This window comes from Ictalurus punctatus, chromosome 25 (assembly GCF_001660625.3).
Source record: "Ictalurus punctatus breed USDA103 chromosome 25, Coco_2.0, whole genome shotgun sequence".
NCBI lineage: Eukaryota > Metazoa > Chordata > Actinopteri > Siluriformes > Ictaluridae > Ictalurus > Ictalurus punctatus.
In genome coordinates, this window is record NC_030440.2 from 19825789 (window position 1) to 19842466 (window position 16678).

General features: G+C 38.8%; 3 protein-coding genes across 4 annotated transcripts in view; 1 reads left to right on the plus strand and 2 right to left on the minus strand.

The window, feature by feature from the left end:
• psmc6 (proteasome 26S subunit, ATPase 6) overlaps window positions 1–16678 on the minus strand; it is a 270786-nt gene that overhangs the window by 173005 nt on the left and 81103 nt on the right. The window lies entirely within an intron of this gene.
• On the plus strand, window positions 7113–12483 carry znf770 (zinc finger protein 770). Of its 2 annotated transcripts, none has more exons than XM_047150917.2 (2): window positions 7113–7234; window positions 7634–12483. In XM_047150917.2, exon 2 carries the CDS (start codon window positions 7680–7682, stop codon window positions 11088–11090), a length of 3411 nt encoding a protein of 1136 aa, XP_047006873.2. In that variant the 5' UTR covers window positions 7113–7234; window positions 7634–7679; the 3' UTR covers window positions 11091–12483. The 2 variants fall into 2 exon arrangements, with proteins under 2 accessions (XP_047006873.2, XP_047006874.2); XM_047150918.2 differs by having other exon boundaries at window positions 7119–7187.
• On the minus strand, window positions 12478–16021 carry actc2 (actin, alpha, cardiac muscle 2). Its single transcript, XM_017455611.2, has 8 exons — window positions 15941–16021; window positions 15093–15237; window positions 14516–14755; window positions 14283–14367; window positions 13992–14153; window positions 13708–13899; window positions 13435–13616; window positions 12478–12937 (listed from the first exon to the last, which is right to left on the minus strand). The coding sequence occupies exons 2-8, from the start codon at window positions 15219–15221 to the stop codon at window positions 12794–12796; spliced, it is 1134 nt and encodes a 377-aa protein (XP_017311100.1). The 5' UTR covers window positions 15222–15237; window positions 15941–16021; the 3' UTR covers window positions 12478–12793.

Below are 16678 nucleotides of genomic sequence, written 5' to 3' on the forward strand. Positions count from 1 at the left end.
CTCTGTCTGTCTCTCTCTCTCTCTCTCTCTCTCTCTCTCTCTGTCTGTCTCTCTGTCTCTCTCTCTCTCTCTCTCTGTCTCTCTGTCTCTCTCTCTCTCTGTCTGTCTGTCTCTCTCTGTCTCTCTCTCTCTCTGTCTGTCTGTCTCTCTCTGTCTCTCTCTCTCTCTCTGTCTGTCTCTCTCTCTCTCTCTCTCTCTCTCTCTCTCTCTCTCTCTCTCTCTCTCTCTCTCTCTCTTGCACACACACAGTATCCCTGTTCCAGTCACTTTCTGTAACAGTTCTGGTTTGCACATGAAATACTGACAGATCTTTTGGACCTGTAATTTAAATCGCTGTCTCAGATACAGCACTAAACCGGGCCGTGTTGTAAAACACTAAACTAGGACGCATTCTCAATCTGATTATTGTTTGACTTTATTAATTAGGTTATAGAGGCTCGGTTCAGCCTCATATTAAACTATTAAACTCTGATCATTAGATTTTTACATCAGTCACGGGATAATTTATTGAACATAAAGTGGACATGAGCAGAAGGAGGACGCATCATGAGGGAACGTGTGTAAAGTTTGATGTAAAGTTTCCTGTGATACACTCACGTGTGTTAAACACATACTAAATGTTTTTAAGTGATCTGAGGTGCACACACTTTCTTGTAATAAAAATTTTCTTTTCAAAATGCCTGATATCTGTGTTTATTTTTTAAATATTTGACATTTACACTTGTCTTTCTAAAAATCAGTGTAGTGAAACCAGTGCTCATGCATTTTCACATCTATAATAAAGACAAAATGTTATATAAATAAATAAAATGAAATATAACGGTGTATTTGATCAAATACAGGGTTGTTATTGCTATCAACTAAAATCATTGTATTGTTTATTGCTTATTAATACTAGCAGTGTTTATTAAACAAAGAAACTAAGTTAACGTTACAAACTTTTGTTAGCTAGCAAGCTAGCTGTGATTAATGTTTGCTAGCATGAAATTAACTAGCTAACATAATAACTGATCCAAGACCAATTTAAGAAACTATATAATAATAACCAACTGCACTAACTAGCTTCCTTTAAATTTGTTGTCTACTGGAAATTTTCAAAAGGACCTGCTAACTAATTAACTTGTGGTTAGTTGTACTAAAGATTAGCATTACAAATAGAATTTATTGAACAAATCATTATTAGCTCACTAATATAATGTCTGGGGTTAGCGTGTGCTAGCGTAAATTTGACAAACTAGCTGGAAGTTTGCTAAGTAGTTATTTTTCTCAGCTCACTAATGACAAATAGAGCTGTGTGATTCCGGGTATTTTAAACAACAACTTTGGTGAATGTTTCAGGTAAAACATTTAAAACATTAAAGACAGCATGTTTGCTCATTTTAAATATAATCATTACATACGTCAGAAATCTGAATATTTTTGTGTGAATCCATATAACTTCTCAGTACTGAAACAGGCTTTTCCCCGAATCAACTCATACAAGCATGAGTCAAATGAAAACTTTTTTATTTTTATTTTGCATTATTTATTGAAAAAAGGTGTTTTCATTTCATTTGTGTTTTCATTTATGTTTGACTCAACCCTGTTACCTAAATGCATTCGCCTCTTTGTAATATTCCACAGCCGGAAGTTGCATCATCCGGTTTTTCTGGAGATCCGAGGAAGGAGAAAAGCGAGTGTTTTCATTCTTTTTCTTTATTTTCAGATGGTATGATATTGTGATGTTTACTGATGAGGTCACGTTGAAAGCACAAACCTGCCACATAAATTATCTACTGAAAGTAAATTATTAATTTAGAATACGGTGGATTGTGACACCTTCACCCTGCCCTGTGGAGGCTGTTGGTGATGTCACTGACTGTTGTTTTTGGGATGTTCTTCACAGCTCTCTCAATGTTTCTGTCTTCAGCTGTTGTAGTTTTCCTTGGCCGACCCGTTCGGCATCTGTTGCTTAGTACACCAGGGGTTTCTTTTGTTTTCAGGACATTCCAGATTGTTGTATTTACTATGCCCTACGTTTCTTTCTCAGCTTCATAAACACTTGTTTTTCTCCCATAGACAGCTCTCTGATCTTTATGTTGGCTTATCTTTTTTAACAAATGCAGTCTTCACAGGTGAAACTGAAGGATAAAACCAAGAGTAGATGTTCAGAGATATGTATTGTTTAAACAATTGATCTAACAGGACACCGTTGCCTACACATTGGCTGGTCTGATACAAAAGTTGTTTAACACATCTACATGTAAATACTATGAAATAAAAAGCTGAAATTCTAAACTCACTTCTCATATTCATCTCAAACCCAAATGTCAGCAGGACAATGGCCCTAAAAAGAAATTTTTGATAGAAAACTCTCAAGAATGATGCCAACCTGTCCTTTACCCCGATCCTCCCATGCTACACAGTGTAGTTAGTGCTACAGTATCCGTGTGATTATCCTTTATTTATATACGGACGGCTATGTGGAGCTTGAGGATGAGCCCCCTGGCCCTACCTCAGTAAAATGCTTCAATATTCAGGAGTGAGAAAAGACTTTTCACTTGAGTATATATTTTTTGGTCAGATACTTTCATTTTTAATTGAGTTAGATTTTGACACAGTATCCATACTTATTCCAGTCTTTTGGCTTTTTGGGATGTCATAGCTCAGTGGTAAGACATTGGACGTCTGATAGGTAGATTATAGGTTACAATCCTAGTACTGATGAGCTTTCACTGCTGGGCCCTTAAGCAACCCTCAACTGCTCAGTTGTATAAAATGAGATAAATGAAAGTTACTCTGGATAAGGGTGTCTGCCAAATGCAGAGAGTATAAATGTCTTTTGTTCAACCCTGCGTATCGTTTCTCTTTCATCTGTGTTCATGAGATCAGATTACACAACTCAGATGGACTACCTAGCTAACTAACCAAAACTACAAGCTACATACAATTACATGAAATCTGATAAACACATCTGAACACATTGAAGACTTCATTAATGATAAGTTTATCATGTATTTTATCTTTTTATTTTCACTCCATTATGCTTTTTATTTGACTGATTTGATTATTTGTTTTTTGATGTGATTATTTGATTATTTGTCCAACTGTCTTAACCAATCCATAGACTCACATTAGTTATCATTGCCATGTTGTCTGACATTCTGTTTGCGAGAGGGTGGTGTTTCAGTTATACTGGAAAGTGTATTCGTTCATAATGTGAAAAATAAAATGTACGGAAAATGTACATTTTCTATATTGTTTATCCTACAGGGTCACGGGGAACCTGGAGCCTATCCCAGGGGGCATGGGGCACAAGGCGGGGTACACCCTGGACGAGGTGCCAATCCATCACAGGGCACAAACACACACACACTCACACACCCATTCATACACTGTGGACATTTTGGACATGCCAATCAGCCTACAGTGCATGTCTTAGAGGAAACCAGAGTACAAAAAATGATAAAAATAAAAGCATTTACTTTTAATGATGTCCCATGTTTTCCTTTCTTGCTTTTAAATAGTTTAGGATTCGTTTGACAGTGATGACACAAATGTAATTGGCCAGATTCCTCATTCATTAGTAACATACTTTTCCAAAACATGCTAGTGTGCTAAATCATTAGCCTCACTTCCAGTGACAGTGAAAAGTCTTTTTGTTACTGAGTGCAAAGTTAGGTAAAAGCGCCATTTCCATATGAGTTTCATGAGTATTGTGTGTTAAGCCGGGTGCACATTTTTAATAGTCCTTTGCAACTGCTGCTTGTCAGACTGTAAGAACCTGATCCCCGCTTAAAGCCATGTCACACTGTCGGATCTCAGCTGTCATTAATGTCAGACTGTACGACAGTCAAGACACCAAAAACAGCCGCACATAAGAAGTCTTGCACGGAGTAGGAGGAGAAGCCGCACTACAGGACTGCACCTCAAATCTTCTGACACCGCAAGAATTTAATCAGAAAAATTTGATCGCAGCCATTAATCGGCTGTCGGGGAACACGTCAAACTAGACATCAAAGACTACAGATTTTGCCCTAGGATTATAGGAATCTTTTAGGATTCTCAAAATTTTTCTCAGACGACCAAATCGTGGCCAAAATCGTACAGTGTGAACCCGGCTTTAGCTAGGCTACATCATCCAGACAAGAACATACTGCAGTGAAATGTGGAATGCTGTGAGTGCACTGGATTTTCTCCAGCCAATTCCAAACATGGACACAGAACAGCGAAACTCCCAAAATAATGCACTATGTAGTGAAGAGGGTGTGATTTCTGGCAGTCTGTTTCTACTTTGTCTACTGCAGTTTCTTTCTTTTTCCTCAGAGAGAAGCAAAGGAGGGTTGTGGAGAAGGGGGAAGGGTGATGTGATGAACGAGTGGGTCATCCATCACTTTCTGTATTCGTTTAACGTGACAGCGACGGTCAAATAGCGTTTAGCACACGGTACCACTGTCAGAGCTGTAATGGATTAGCCCGAACCAGCCAATCAGAAGCAAGCACGGACATTAGCATAGTTATCAGAGCCCACACACACACACAAACACACACACACACACACACACACACACACACACACACATGGTGTAGGGACATTCATCATCCGGGCCGACACCTGTCCGAGTTGCACAAAGAGACGAGCTGAGCTCATTAGATCAGACCCGACAGCAGAGAGCGAGACCTTTCTATCTCTTCACTGTTCGCTTCTTCTTTTCTTCTTTATCTCCTTCCTCTATCTCTCTCTCTATGTGTCTTTCTCTATATGTCTGTCTTACTCTCTGTATCACATGTGGTTTGGTGAAGAATTTCAGTGGATTTTTGCTTTTTATGAACACTGAAAAGACTTAAAGGAATGTTGAAGAATTTAGATCCCAAATGTCAGGCAAAGATGATATAATGGACGTTACAGCAGTCAACCAAACACATCCACTATAATCAGACAATCACAATAATCACACACTCGCTATAATCCCACACTCGCAATAATAACAGACTCATAATAATCACACACTCGCAATAATCACACACTCGCTATAATCCCACACTCGCAATAATAACAGACTCACAATAATCACACACTCGCTATAATCCCACACTCGCAATAATAACAGACTCATAATAATCACACACTCGCAATAATCACACACTCGCTATAATCCCACACTCGCAATAATAACAGACTCACAATAATCACACACTCGCAATAATAACAGACTCACAATAATCACACACTCGCTATAATCCCACACTCGCAATAATAACAGACTCACAATAATCACACACTCGCTATAATCCCACACTCGCAATAATAACAGACTCACAATAATCACACACTCGCTATAATCACACACCAACACACTCGCAATAATCACACATTCACAATAATCACACACTCTCAATAATCACACACTCGCTATAATCACACACTCGCAATAATCACACACTCGCAATAATCACACACTCGCTATAATAACAGTCTCACAATAATCACACACTCGCTATAATCACATACTCGTTATAATCGCACTCACAATATTCACACACTCGCTATAATCACACAGTCACCATAATCACACACACTCGCAATATTCACACACTCGCTATAATCACACAGTCACCATAATCACACACACTCGCAATATTCACACACTCGCTATAATCACACACACTATATGATTTGAGACCAGAAACGTAAACACAAACACAGAGGTACTGAATAAGGATGATACGTCAATAATCTTCTCGTTACATTCAGTGGTTAGTACATCTATAACAGTGTGTGTGTCAGTGGATGATGGATGATGGGTAAACACTTTACATCCCCCAGAGCCCCGATATCGCGCGCCCCGTTTCTCCACCTCCCTCCATCCATCCGAACTCTCCTACGCGCGCGACACCTCATCTGTCACTGAAAAGCGTTTTGTGTGCAGCAGAACACACTCACAAACACACACACACACACACACATACACACACGCACAGAATGGTTTCCGGCTTCCTGCACGATCTCACTACATTGTTGAGGTTTATGGAAATAAATGTGTGTGTGTGTGTGTGTGTGTGTGTGTGTGTGTGTGTGTGAGAGAGAGAGAGAGAGAGAGAGAGAGAGAGAGAGAGAGAGATCATTAATCTTAGTCAGTGATAGGCGCTCGTGCGATCTGCATGACCGGGGCAGACGGTGACAAATGCCAGCGCGTGACTGCAGTCGCTTCAGCTCGCGTCAACGTCACATCCATCCATCAGTAGCGGAGCCGCGCGCGCCCTCACGCCGACCCGCATTAAGGACGCACGCGGAGACGCGCCCTAATTATATGGACAATAATATAACAACGTGCACAGACCGAGGGGCAAAATTTAGGCATGACTGCCCTTTCTCACTCATTATTATTAGTAGTAGTATTTCCTTTTATCTATTTTTATCAGATTCTTTTTAAAATGTGTTTAACAACCCGTTAAACAAAATAATAATAATAATAATTATTATTATTATTATTATTATTATTATTATTATTATTATTATCTAAATTATACATCTAAATTGTTTACATGGTTTCATGAGCAGTGTTGTAATTTAGTGGAAACATAAATGTATGTTGGTATTTTCACACATTTCATCACTTTACATTAAATATCTTTTGCCATTTCACGTTTAGTGAGTATAATTATTAATTATGTTCTACACCGTTCCAGTGTTTCCAGAGTCAAATTCCAGGCTTCCATGTTATAGAGCGTTTTATGTTTAAATTGCTCCCTCTAGTGGCGTTTCTAGTGCACTACACACTGCGGAAAATATATTCTGGTTTACAAAATAGATTAAGTTAAAAATGTCTTAATTAAACAAAATCGAACATTTACTCAATCACATTTACGCGTCCATTATATGGATTTTTAATATTATATAATTTCTTACTAGAAAACAAAATTGTAAATGGTCTACACCTACTCCTCCTCCAGCTGAAATACCACAATAGCTTGTGATATTGATTAAAACGCGTGTACCTAAAAAATAATTTGTCTGTTCTATACTTTAAAGCAATTAATTTAAAGAGAGAAATTATATACATGTCAAACACACACATTAAATACATTTCTGAATGAGCCCCTGGAGCTAAATGATATTGATTTATATGAGGTAGGAACCCTTGATTGAAGCCGCTGTTCGCACACGGCTGTATTTGACTGACGGAGCCCGGGCTGTTTTTGGAGCGGTACGGTTGTTTATCACCGAAACGAAACAAATTCTACGGTTAATTAGGTATTTTTAAAAATAGTTTATTTGTATAATAGACGGATTGTTTACACGGAACTAGTTACGTTGAAGTCAGTTATAGTTATTGCTATGTTTAAACACGTGGAAATGTAACTAGATAAACACAGAATCAGAAGGTGTTTTATTGGTCAAATTACCTGAAAAGACTTTAATGCACACAATAAAAGAAGTAGAATGATTTAGAGTAATATAATGTAGTTAAATAAATGATTAAGAGAATAATAGAGAGAGAGTAGAGATATCCCAGGCCACTCTAACCATTATTTCTTGATAATTGTTTTTGAAAGTGAAAACATTACACCTTGTTTATTCATGTGTGATTAATTTTTAGGTAATTAAGGTAATTGTGATTACCTGGTGATTAATTTTATCTTATCTTTTTAGATGGAAACTCTGGAACAAATATATTTGACCCTGTGACCCGAACATCATGACACACCAGTGTATAATCTGCCTGAAACAGTTTGATTTTGTTTCAAAGCTTCGACGTCACCAGCTCACACATTCGGGACAGAGACCTTTCACCTGTTACGTTTGCCTGAAATCTTTTCGGCAGTCGGCTCATTTGAAAGGACATTTGAAGAGCCATTCGAAGCTGAGGGAGGTTTCACTCATTGTATCACAAGCAATTAATTCTCAAATATCCTACACCAAAACAGAGGAACGTTACGACAAACATGGTGGATCTCGGAGGATTTCAGAGGAAGGAGACCTTGGTGATGAAAATATGTGGTACAGTTCCATTCAGACAAGTAATGAGAGTGAATCTGAACTTCAGAGTCATGGTATGGACAAGCATAAACGTGTTAAACACGTGATCAACGATACTGGACAGACGTGTGACTTTGCACAAGGGAATTACGATGGATTTAAAGACTTGACCCATGAAGAAAACTTTCAAAACTGTCAATATTCATTGTGCACTAACGTTCTGCCGAATTCAGCAAACAACACAGAGTCCAGTGTTGAAAAACAAGAACATATGGGAGTAATTTACACTACAGAAGACACACAAGATAACGATTCTTCTACAGAGTTAAAAATGGCAAAGATGACCAATAGGCACCAGTGTTCAGTGTGTCTGAAATGTTTTTCTGCACCATCAAAACTAAAGCGTCACGTTTTAATTCACAGCAGTCTTCGGCCTTTTTGCTGCGAGCTCTGCCCTAAAGCTTTCCGGCAGCTTGCACACTTAAAAATGCACCTATCTACTCATTTTCCACAGAGACGAAAAAAACTGAAAGAAGTTATTCCTGGAAACACTGCCTCTCACAATCCAAGTTATTCGCTGGATACCGTGAATACATTGGTGAATCATTCTAAACCTTCAAAGGCACAATGGACAGAAGAAGCTGGAGATCTTGAGAAGGAGCGAAAAGGATCAGAAAATGTTTATATGGAGCCGTTTCCTAAAAATGTGAAAAAGCGAAAGAGTTCAAACACTGCTGAAAAGTGGGCTAAAAGTAAAGTAGAGCATGAATGCCCAGTGTGCCACAAATGTTTCAGCGCCCCGTCGAAGCTGAGAAGGCACTGTCTCATTCACACAGGTCAAAGACCGTTTCAGTGTTCTTTATGCTTCCGTGCATTCAGGCAACTTTCCCACCTCAAAGCACACCACAGTGTTCACACCGGTCCCAGGAAGAAGTTATCTTCCTCACTCCAGATGCACAGATCCATCCAGCCTCAGCCTTGTCCCAGTCGAACATCTAAGGCCAGGCTGAAGCGTTTTGTTCACATCAGCCTTGCTAGGAAGTTCAGATCTGCAAAACAGAAAGTGAAAATGTCTGCTGCACTTTTGAGTCCATCACCTGCTGCAAGAATTATGATTGATGGGAATATTTCAGAAACTGATGCTGTCAGGTCCTCACCGGACCAAGAGATCAGCTGTAGACAAGATTACTCTTGCACTGTATGTTCAAAACATTTCAATGCTCCTTCCAAACTTCAACGCCACATCTTGATTCACACAGGGCAACGACCTTTCAGATGCTCAGTTTGTTTTAGAGGCTTCAGACAGAAATCCCACTTGAAGGTTCATAAGTGTAAAGGAGGAAGCAGAGGAACGTTTCAGACTAGCATAAGTGAGGTCCATCTGAGAGACCCTGATAGTTCCAAATCTAACGTGAGTATCAGAAAGGAGGATGAGATTGGCAGGGAGAATTTCATATCCAGCAGTGGAATGAGGGACAGCTGTGTTTACACACCTAGCATTGGACTTGTATCTAAATACATCCCAGAGGACAGTGGTGATCTCACATCTCTTTCTTACAAAGCCATATCCAGCCCTCTGGATGAAGAAAAGCAGACTAAAGAGTCTGGGTACCAGTGCACAATGTGCTTCAAAATATTTGACTTCCCTTCCAAACTTTCTAGGCATCTCCTCATCCACATGGACATCAAGCCATTCAAGTGTAGCATGTGCAGCAAGTCCTTCAGGAAGCTCTACCACCTACAGAGCCACTACAAGGTTCATATGGTTCGAAAAAAAATGCTTTGCCAACAAACCTACAAGAGTGGGATGGGATCCTCCGTCCCTGAGATGTCAGAGACATTCAGTGAAACAAATAACTGTGCAAGAGAGTCTGGAAGACATCCAGTGGCACAGAAACCAGATCCTAACTGTGACAGTCAAAATACAAATCTGGTTAATCATTCTTCACATTCCCATTCCATAAACATAGAGGAATTCACACCAGACTTCGAGAGCACCAGCTTTCCAGTTGAAGTCCATGAAGGTGAAGACCCTTCTGTCCAGATGAACAGGAATGCACACCAGTGCATCTTCTGTCTGAAGACTTTTGATTTTCCATCAAAGCTTTCCAGACATTTGCTGGTCCACACCGGAATCAGGCCTTACAAGTGCCAGGTTTGTTGCAAGTCCTTTAAGCAGCTCAGCCATCTTCAGTGTCACCAGTGGGTCCACAATAGAAAAGACAACAGTGAGCTCAAAGCTTGCGTAGTGAGTCCCACCTTGGCTGATAAAGCAGACCTTCATCAAGAGAGTTATGAAAGTTTAGCCATTGTAAATCAAATTGATGAAGATGATGAATACACTGCACAAGTCCACTACCAGAAATGTATTTCTCAAGACAACAATTGCTGTCCTCCTGATTCAGGTTATGGTGAGAGCAAGGTCAAGTCTGAGACTGATCTTCTGGTGGATAAGTCTGTTTATCCTACCTTAAAACATGATTCAGAACCATTTGGTGCTGATAATACTACAAATATGATACTGTATAAATGTCTGGATCAACAGGCTGAGAAATTGGAGAGCAAGGATTTTCAACACTGTTTGAACAGAACAGATGAAGTTCACTCATCTGCTGCTGATACGACTACCAGAATTCCAATTTGGAATAGTATGGATCAACAAGAAATGGTGGAAACTAGAGATCTTCATCCTTTTACCCAGAAGATTGATAGGACAAATTTGCACAGTCTCGCCTTTTGTATTCCTGAAGACTCTTTTCAAAGATCACTAACTGTCCCTGATTTTTGCAAGCTTGAGTTGAATTATCACAACCAAGACTCCACGAAGGACGAAGGTTGTAATCAACACCTGACAGACCCACCAAATGACCTGCCAATATGTCCTTCCTGCAGCCAGTGCTTTGATTCATTGCAAAAACTTAATGCACACAATTGTCCAGTCCACTGTCCGAAACAGAGACTCTCAAAGCCCTACCATTGTGCTGTTTGCTTCAAAAGCTTTGAAGCTCCATCTAAGTTGAAGAGACACTATGTGATACACACCGGACAGAGACCATATCGCTGTAACATGTGTGACAAAGACTTCACCCAATCAAGTCATCTCAAAACACACATGTTGTCCCACAGGTAGCTAACAAACCTGCAAAAGGTCCAGGGTGTTACACCTCAAACCCTAGGATGTGGGAGTTCTGGAAGTCATTTAAAATCCTGAGACCCTGTCAAAAATACCCTTCCATCCACCCATCCATCCATCCATCCATCCATCCTTCCGTTTTCTGTACCACTTATCCTACACAGGAGGGGTTTCTGCTGTTGCTGCTGGCAGTGACGGTTCACTAGACTGACAAAACAAAATTATTTACAGCTGCTATTGTGCTGGAAAACGCTTAAATTTGATACAATTGGAAAAACATTGATGTTTGTTTGAAGAAATTGAATGAGGTCTGAGTCACCTTGCAGGGGTTTTAACCTGATAATAATCTAATGGCTGTTAATGTAAATTATCTGTTAAATTATTATATTAGAAGGTTCTCAGATTCTTCTCAGATTTGGTCAAATGGTATGAAATACTAAAAAAAATGCTTTTATATTTTATCACATTGATTTAAAACTTTGTAAAATTCTGAATGTTGATTGTAATGATTATTATTATTGTTCTTTTTTATTTATGTTACACTTTCTCACACTGAAATATCTTTAGAACGAATAACCCTCTCCGTGTGGTTATGAGCAGTGAATATCGCCTCTCGGTTGTACATCTATTGGTCCATACAGTCACACTTTCCTATTCCTGTGTAGTTTCGTCCATGTTCTCTAGGTGGTGCAGCCTGTCCATCTCTGAGAGGATTGTGCCTGTTCATTTCGAGAACAGAAACAGTTGGTCATGACTTGTTAGTATTGGGTCAGTATACAATAAGTATTAGGTCAATATATTTGTCATTAAAAGGTCAGATGGGTCCAGGAATCATCTTACTTTGTGATGAATAAAAGTTATTTGAGTACCATTTTAAAGAAAGTATATTACATAATGTTTTTTATTGTCTGTTACAAATCACCTCTTGTGCATATAAAACTCGACCGTGTCTCCTGCCAGCTGTCCAGCTATAGACCAATATCAAACCTCCCCTTTATCTCCAAGATCCTAGAAAAGGTTGTACACAGCAGCTCTGCTCGTACTTACATAGGAACAACATTCATGTAATATTTCAGTCGGGAGTTAGACCTCATCATAGCACAGAGACAGCGCTGGTTAAAGTAGTAAATGACCTTCTACTGACCTCTGACCAGGGTTGTGTCTCCTTGCTTGTGTTACTTGACCTTAGTGCAGCTTTTTTTTTAACCGTTGATTATTATTGTCCTGGACAGACTAGAAATTGTTGTGTATGTTCCTTTCAACACAATTAGTACTGTATGTCTTTCCTCCATTTTAAATTTAATCAGTAACTTTTTGAAATATTAACACAGAAAACTGGCTGTGTTCCTAACAGTCAGTTAAAAACACGGAGATAACACACAAGTCCTGGGTAGTTTGTCGTTTTATTATTATTTATAAAGCAATAAATATCCAAATACATTAATGGTCAACAAAGCAAATCGCACTTTGGTGAAAACATACTGTACAATGACAAAATAACACGAAAATCTATTTTTTTTATCATAAAAGTCACATTTTTAACTTGGGATGAGCGCTCAAATGTTTACATTGAGAAACTGCTTTTCTCAAAGGAAATCGCATAGCTTTAACGTGATACTTTAACTAATGGAATTCACCGGCTATCGAGGAAACGGATAAGCAGCACATTAACAGTACTGAATTCAGGATTCCTGTATAATTTAGAAGCACTTCCTGTGCACAATGGAAGGTCCAGCTTCATCGTATTCCTGTTTACTGATCCACATCTGCTGGAAGGTGGAGAGCGACGCCAGAATCGATCCACCAATCCACACCGAATATTTACGCTCTGGAGGAGCAATAATCTGAAGGGGGATGAAAAACACACAAAGATTTAGCAATTATCAAAACTGAGAAGCAGACGTGCATGAATGAGACTATAATAGTATGTTACACTGTATAGGGGTCATGTTGATGTACTAGCTAACAAACTAAGCTGCTTATATTGATATCTTGTTAATATTTTGTAAGCTGATACTGTTTACATGTAGAAGACACCTGAAACATACTGCATACAATTGAATTTTAGACATGGACTTTTATGTAGTGGTGCAGCTCAAGTTACCCGAAACTGTCTAGGTATTAGCTGGTGATGCTTGGATTGCCAGATGTTAACGTGATAATTAGGCATAATGTAAACTTCCTAGCTGACTTTCAAAATAATTATTATTATATTATTAATTCATAGTTGTTTGGGTGCTGGGATAGATTTTGCTGGTAAAATGAAACATAGTGAAAATGATGTTTTGAGTAATGTGGTTACCAAATCTGCATAAAGTGATTAAAACGGATTTATATATACCTTGATTTTCATGGTGCTGGGGGCAAGGGCGGTGATTTCTTTCTGCATGCGATCAGCAATACCAGGGTACATTGTTGTCCCACCAGAAAGGACGTTATTAGCATAAAGGTCTTTACGGATATCAATGTCGCACTTCATGATGCTGTTGTAGGTCGTCTCGTGGATACCAGCCGACTCCATACCTGTGACATAAACAAGACAAATTGCCACATTCCGGAAGTGTCTCAAACACCTTCAGCTTATTATTAAAAACACCAGCGTGTTGTGACTCACCGATGAATGATGGCTGGAAAAGTGTCTCTGGGCAGCGGAACCTCTCATTCCCGATGGTGATCACCTGACCATCAGGCAACTCGTATGACTTCTCCAGAGATGAGGAAGAAGCAGCGGTGGCCATTTCATTCTCAAAGTCCAGAGCAACGTAGCACAGTTTCTCTTTAATGTCCCTCACAATCTCACGCTCGGCTGTTCAGAAAAAAATATCCAATCAGAACATTAGCGGTGGGTTTTTACGGTAGCTTTAGTCTGAGCATTATTTAATGTATAATGCTGTATACCGGTGGTGACGAAAGAGTAGCCTCGCTCTGTCAGGATCTTCATCAGGTAATCGGTGAGGTCGCGACCGGCCAGATCCAGACGCATGATGGCGTGTGGAAGAGCGTAACCTTCATAAATAGGAACGTTATGTGTCACACCATCACCAGAGTCCAGCACAATACCTGTAAAAGATGCAATAATTAGACTCGAGCAGTTCAAGCAAAAGAGACACAACTCAGCATGACTCAGAGAGGTGGATGACCTCGGAGTCACAGAGTGAAGAATGTAGATGTTGAAGTGAAAATCCTCACCGGTGGTTCTGCCAGAGGCGTAGAGCGAGAGCACGGCCTGAATGGCCACGTACATCGCAGGAACATTAAACGTCTCAAACATGATCTGTATAAAGGCGATTTCATTTTATTTATTAGCATTATTATAACCCCATAATCAAGACCCAAGAACACATTCACATGTAGAGAATTTCAGTGGAGTTTTTATAAACTTTACGCACTTTAAACAGTTCAGATTAGCGTCTCTATCTAACCTGAGTCATTTTCTCTCGGTTAGCTTTAGGGTTGAGTGGAGCTTCAGTGAGTAGAGTCGGATGTTCCTCAGGAGCCACCCTCAGCTCATTGTAGAAGGTATGGTGCCAGATCTTCTCCATGTCGTCCCAGTTGGTGATGATGCCATGCTCGATGGGGTACTTCAGTGTCAGGATACCTCGTTTACTCTGAGCTTCATCACCTACATATGAGTCCTTCTGCCCCATACCCACCATCACACCCTACAGAGGGAACACACCCCGTTACCATACTGCCAATACTGAATCTGATCCCTACTTCTTACAGATGTGCTCTATGTAGTGTATGCACTAATGGCTATAATTAACAGATTTAGGACAATAATGTGTCCCAAACCGGCGCCGTCATGTGACGCGTGAACACTATAATGATGTACCATTTAGAACAGTAGTCTGTGGTTTGGGACACAGCCCAAGGGTCCTGATTTTAGGATTCATGACCCTTCATGTATCCTAAATGATGGCATAAGGGCCTTGTGCACTAAATAGGGAATGAAATAAAGGCTTCACAGGGTGTTGTGAGTGTGGAGTGTTCGTTGACCTGATGACGCGGCCGGCCCACGATGGAGGGAAACACAGCTCGAGGAGCATCGTCTCCGGCGAATCCGGCTTTCACCAGTCCAGAGCCGTTATCACAGACCAGGGCAGTGGTTTCATCATCATCACACATGGTGTCGGCTGAGTTTCTGCACACACACACACACACACACACACACACACACACAACAATGCAAACTCGTTAATAACTACGCATACACAAATACATGGACATTAATATAATTATATTGTCAGCACATCACTGTAAATGTTTAGAAAACAAGAAATCTAACAATATTTTATACATTTTTAGCAAATGTAATTAAATCACATTACGTACAAAATCTAAAGACAACTGAAATGTAATTTCTTCACTATTATTCAGCAAAATGAGCATAGACTCTCTAAGAAAATACATCAAGCCAATAAAAGTTAGTCATTAAGCATCTTTACTTTTATTTCTTTCAAATAGTCAATAAATTATTCTTAAATATATAGTCAATAAGCATTCGTTTTAGCCATTGAAACTGTAGACAATAAACATATTTGTAGCTAATTTGATAAACTGATAGTGAAATTAACAGCGTTATTACAGTTTCAGTGCAATTTCTCTGATTTTAGAAAAAACAGTTTTAATGTAATTCTATAATTACAGAAATATGATTAATTAATATTTTCAGTGTACATTCACTTCATCAGCTGCTGTTATTTAACAGTCAGCTTCAGTTTATTATGTTAATCACAGAAGATAAAACATTAAAGCTTTCTGTAATATTATTAGTAGTAGTAGTACAATGATTCCTGTACTGATTTCTCCAAAGTGAAATAATAAAGAGAAGATGTCACACTCACCAGTTCTGTTCCGGTCGCTGCTCTTTTCCCCCGCGGAGTGAACGAGTGAACGAGTGGAGGAGTGTGTGTCGTATTTATACTCCTCCTCACTTCAGCTGTTCACTCCTTATTCGGGATCTGCTGAGACTCGGGCGGCCATGAAAGGAAACACAACAGGACACAGGAAACACCGAGACCAAGTATGGAAAAGATAAACGAGTAAAACAGGAGATGAGGGGGGCTTCTGTTTAAATAAAATACTACTACTACTAATAATCATAATAATAATAATAATAATAATAATAATAATAATAATAATAATAATGAGCCTTTTGATATCCAATATAATATCAATTTAAATTTATTTAATTAGCCTTTAAAATAAAGATATTAAACTATAATTCAGTCTTTATGTAATTAGTTTAGATATATATCGATAGATTTATAAGCTTTTGTACATAGAAATAGTGAAATATTAACTATAACTTTTTAGTTAGATAATAAAGAATGAAAAGTTATCAATAAAAAGGTTTTCAAAATAAGAGAAAGAGACAATAATATCATCCTTAAACCCTGTTTTTAATGTTTATTCTTTTTTGGTTATGTTGATCTTTTTTATATTTTTTATATGTAAACATTTATTAAACACTTCACAGTTCCACAGAAGAGTGAAATAATCATTGAAATTGAAATTGAATAATATTTGATTTGTAGTTTTAGGAGTGAATCCACTCCTGAAGAGATTTACGCAGAGTAAAT